Here is a 4,611-nt window from a genome sequence, read left to right on the forward strand (position 1 = left end):
CCTCCCCCTGCTCACACTCTGTCTCTGTCTCTGTCTCTCTCAAAAATAAATAAATGTTTAAAAAAAATTTTTTTAAGAGGGGACAAGTACAGGCTACAGAATATCGGCTCCCTTGCATCCTGACCCATCTGTGTGGCCTTGGCACATGGTGTCACTTCTAGAAGTGGCAGCTTCCTCCTTAGGGAAACGGCGGGATGCAACAGTACCTGTCTTCCAGGTCCCTGTGAGGAGAGAGATCACACCGAAGCCCAAGCCGGAGCTCGGCCTGTGGGGAGACGTCCGTGAATGGCAGCTACCGGCACCGCTCTGCCCTCGGAAGCGGTCACGGTAGGGGCGAAGTGCGTGGGTGGTGAAGTGAAGTCTGGCTGCCCAGGTTCAAGCCTCAGCCCCACCACTCACAGCCTGCAAGCCCTTGCAAAATGCAATATGATGCTGAAAAGCAGCAGCTGTGGGGAAGGAATGAGCGTGTCGGGGACCCCAGGCTCAGGGATTTCCCCTCCCCCCATCGAGAGCAGCGGTACCGCAGAGAGGCTCCATCCACACCAAACCCTTGGTGGACGCCCCTGCTCCATGCTGGCTTCCTGGATGCTCACAGCGTGTTGCCAGAGCAGGACCAGAAATCACCTACCATAAACCCTCATCTTACAGCCCAAAGGGCTGGAGCCTGCCCTAGACTCTACTTAGGACCTCTCCACTGAGCCGCCCAGACTTCCTGCCCTCGCCTCATGTCTGACCTGATCTCACGCGTGGGGCAGAGAGGAAGTAGAGACAGCAGGGCCTTGCTACCCCCCGGTACAGAGGCAAAGACAAAATTCCAGGCAAAATCCCAAACCCAACTACTCCAGCCCTGCAATTCAAGCCTCACCGAGACCCAGGGAAATAAGACAGCAGTGGCTTCACCTGGATAAAAACTCTTCCATTCAACCCACACACTCTCCCTCCCCATGGCTGACAGTGTCAGTGAGGAAGCCTGTTCTGAGTTCACATAATGTCCCCTGGGACCCTGCTGCCTGAGAAAAATGCTGTCCAAAATAGGTCAGGCCTTCCAAGAGAGGGAAAACCTCCCCTCACCGGAGTCGCCCACTTGCATGGCTACTGCCTCACTTTCTTGTGGTGGCTGTCCTGTGCTTACGTGGGTAAACCCCGCTCCCCTCAGAGCCAGCTTTCCCATCTGGAGAATGAGGGGTTGACCCAAGAAGCATCAGTCGGGCATCAGGGCTCAGCGTCTACACCCTAGGAGGACACTGGGAAGCTCCTCAGAACACTGGGCAGATGAGGCGGTGCTGCATCCTTCCGGGTCCTGCTGTCCCCTCCATCCCACACACATCCACCTCCTGGCCCCGGGGGGGGGCCCCCAGACGACTAAGAGGGAAGCACTCAGAGCCGGAGGCCTCGCTCAGCAAGCAGTTAAACACCGTGTAGGGTCGGGACTTGGGACCACAGTTTCGATGTCAGACAAAGAGGTTGCAGAGGTGTTTCTCCGGGGCTGAGAAGGGATTTATGGGAATGAGCTCTGGCCAAGATTGGCCTTGCACACCTTGGTTTCTCGTATTGTGGCTGTGGCCAGGTGGGAGGGGTGGTGAGGGCGAGGGGGACTAACTCACTCATCTTTCCCCCTGTTCACTCAGCCAGTGCTCACCAAACTCCCCCATGCACTGCACCCCTTGATGGGATGAGAGACATAGTTATGAACTTGGCTGAGCCTGTGGGAACCTCGGGAGAGTGACCAGGCAACAGAGCTGAGACTACGGCGAGGGGTGAGGTCTCTAGGGTGCAGAACTTCACAACTTCATGCCCCAGGCCTCTCACCCGCCTCCCGGTAATTCTGGTCCTGTCGGAAGATGACAGTCCAGGCTGACCAGTGCTTCTAGAGAAGTGCAGGGGCTACCGTAGCCAGGGCAATACCTCCCATTCTAGTCTGGGGGGGCGGGGGCTTGAACAGTTTCTCAAAGGAAGAGAGGAATTTGGACCAGAAGAACCCCTCAGTCCCCCTGACTGCTCACTTCTGTTCTGGCCACCAAGCCTTTGCCCGGAATAGCAAGGGCAGGTGGGCCATCGCCACTATCACAGCCTCCTCTGCCCCCCTGTGCCAGAGCAGAGCTGGCTCACAGTTGGTGGGGGGGGGGGGGCACATGTGCCCCCAGGGCACAGCTAGAGAGGCGCCTGGGCCCATGCAACCAGTCCCATCTAGTCTCGGAGCGCCTCTGCCACCGCCCGGGGCCTCCCCCAGAGGCAGTGTGCCCTGCCTGCGCTACCCAGCAGCCAGTGGGGCTCCGCGCCCACCCGGCCTCACCGGGAGGGAGGATATCGAGGAGAACGAAAGCAGGTGTCCACGTCCAGCCGCGCCCTGCCTCTGAGTCGGTCTGCTGTCCACAAGTCTGTTTTGCGCGTGTCTCTGTTCACAGGTCTGTAACCGTTTCTTTGCCCGTCAGTCTTTCTGTGACCCTGTTTTTCCTCCCTCCCTCTCTCTGTGTGTCCCTCTGGCCGTAAGTGATGTGAGGCCGGGCCGGGGCAGTCGCAGCCTGTCCCCTCTCGCCCTCATTGGTTGGCAGCCGCTCCCCGGGGGCAGCCGCTGTCAGTCCCGCCCCCCCTCCCGTCCTCCGCCCGGGACCTGAGCGCGCTCAGAGCCGCTTCGGAGCGCAGTCTCCTGCTGAAGACAGGAGCGAAGCAGCCAAAGCGAGTGGGGACAGACTCGCCGCACACCGGGCATCTGAACAGGGACTCGCGGCTGCAGGACCGCCTGCTCCGGAGACGCAGCAGCCGCGGCGGCGCCGGAGGACTCCCCGCCACCCGCCCTCGGTGCACCTGGCGTCCCGGCTCCGAGCAGGCACCCGAGCTGTGGCCGCACTCCCCGGGCGCCTCCCGCCGCCGCTGCAGCCTGGGGGAGCCCAGAGCCCGGAGCTCAGCAGAGCTGGGGGCCGGAGCCGAGAGCGCGGCTGCAAAACCGCAAGCCGGGTGATTGGGCACGGCGGGTGGCGACGGCAGGACACAGGAAAGCCCGAGGGTCGCGCACTTGGGGCCGCCCGGCTGCGACCCGCAGGGACGGCAGCTGAGCGCGGAGGCGAGGGAGCGGCGCGGCCCCGGCTGACCCGAAGGCACCGGCTCCCGGTCAGGTGCGCGCAGCAGGGCGGGAGGGGCGCGCCATGGAGGCGCCCGGAGGCGCTGGTCCGCGCGACACCAAGTGAGGCGGCCCGGCCGGGGTCGGCGGCCTCGCGGGTCATGTACGGCGACGTGTTCAACGCCACGGCCGGCCCGGAGGCGGCTGGAGGCGGCGCGCTGGCCCTGGCGGCCACGGTCAAGGCAGAGGGCGCTTTGCCGCTGGAGCTGGCCACGGCGCGCGGCATGCGGGACGGCGCGGCCACAAAGCCCGACCTGCCCACCTACCTGCTGCTCTTCTTCTTGCTGCTGCTGTCTGTGGCGCTCGTCGTCCTCTTCATAGGCTGCCAGCTGCGCCACTCGGCCTTCGCCGCGCTGCCCCACGACCGTTCGCTGCGCGACGCCCGCGCGCCCTGGAAGTCGCGGCCGGTGTAGCTGCGGGGTGAGCCCAGAGCCGGCCGGCTCAGTGTCCCGGTCTCACCCCCGGCCGCCAGTAGGAGCGGGGCAGGGCGAGCCCGACGCCGGGGGTCGCCGGCCCCTGGGCACGCGGCGCCCTGATCCAAAGACCCTTTACGACCTCGAGCGGCAAGGCGGGCGTAAAGGGAGTCGGAGGCTTCGCGGGCTGCGTAGGGTCCCGATCCCAGCAGCCGCGGGCTTCCAAGGTTCTGATCCCCTGGAGGAGTCTCTTCCCCCTCCCCGGACAGCGGGTCTAGCCGGGGTGCCTTCCTGGAAGACGGCGCGCCAGCCCAGACCCAGAAGCCTTCCCCACCGCCTGCTGACTCCCTTACTTTGAACAACGGAGGGGCAAGCATGGCTCGGCGAGAGCGTAACTAGCCAGGGGGGCTGCCTAATCCAGACTCCCTGGCCGGGTGGCTGTCTTCCCGCGGCTGCTACCGCCTCTTCCACCCCTCGCCACCGAGGACCCCAGTCCCCCGAGAATCCGAGAGTGAACTCAGCCGGACTTGCAAATGATGGCCTTTGGGGGCTGCGTCTCCTCAGGGAAGTGAGGGGATGCTGACTTTAAGTAGGTCTCGCTCAGGTCCAAGGGTTCAGTTTTCTTTGTGGGCACGGGAGGGGAAGCTAGTCTAGAGGCACAGGGTCGCACCTGCAGCACCCTGTGGTCGGAGATCCGCATCCCGCATCTCTAGGGACCACATTTGTACAATAAAACCTCACCGAATTGGACCCAGTGCTGAGTACGCTCTGGTCATTGGTCGCGCCACTTTGGAAAGGGGGTTAAGGGCAGAGCTAGCGGGCAACACTCAAGCTCAATCTGCCTCCTACTTCGCCGTGAGCCAGATCAGTTTTAATGATACTTTCTCCTCTCTAGCTTTTACTCAGCGTCAATCAGGTAGTTGTTCTGCGAAGTGTTTTCTCAGAGCCCCTCTCAAAAAAAAAAAAAAAAAAAAAGGAATCGCTGCCTTATCTGCAGAAAAAATTCCCTGTAAAGGCTCCATGGAGACCTTCTCTACAGGGCAGTTGCTTCCACCTGGCCCTCTCTTTTGCTCTCAGAGC

At 62.4% G+C, this 4,611-nt stretch overlaps 1 protein-coding gene across 1 annotated transcript; it reads left to right on the forward strand.

Moving 5' to 3' along the window:
- The first annotated feature begins 2,581 nt into the window (after positions 1-2,581).
- SMIM32 (small integral membrane protein 32) lies at positions 2,582-4,286 on the forward strand. The gene has a single exon (XM_058735967.1). It carries the CDS (start codon positions 3,220-3,222, stop codon positions 3,529-3,531), a length of 312 nt encoding a protein of 103 aa, XP_058591950.1. The 5' UTR covers positions 2,582-3,219; the 3' UTR covers positions 3,532-4,286.
- Positions 4,287-4,611: the final 325 nt, after the last annotated feature.

This window comes from Neofelis nebulosa, chromosome 1 (assembly GCF_028018385.1).
Source record: "Neofelis nebulosa isolate mNeoNeb1 chromosome 1, mNeoNeb1.pri, whole genome shotgun sequence".
In the NCBI taxonomy this organism is placed as follows: domain Eukaryota; kingdom Metazoa; phylum Chordata; class Mammalia; order Carnivora; family Felidae; genus Neofelis; species Neofelis nebulosa.

Bases quoted from the DNA above. Each gene is read 5' to 3' on its own strand.
- SMIM32 (XM_058735967.1), top strand. From the start codon at position 3,220: ATGTACGGCGACGTGTTCAACGCCACGGCCGGCCCGGAGGCGGCTGGA.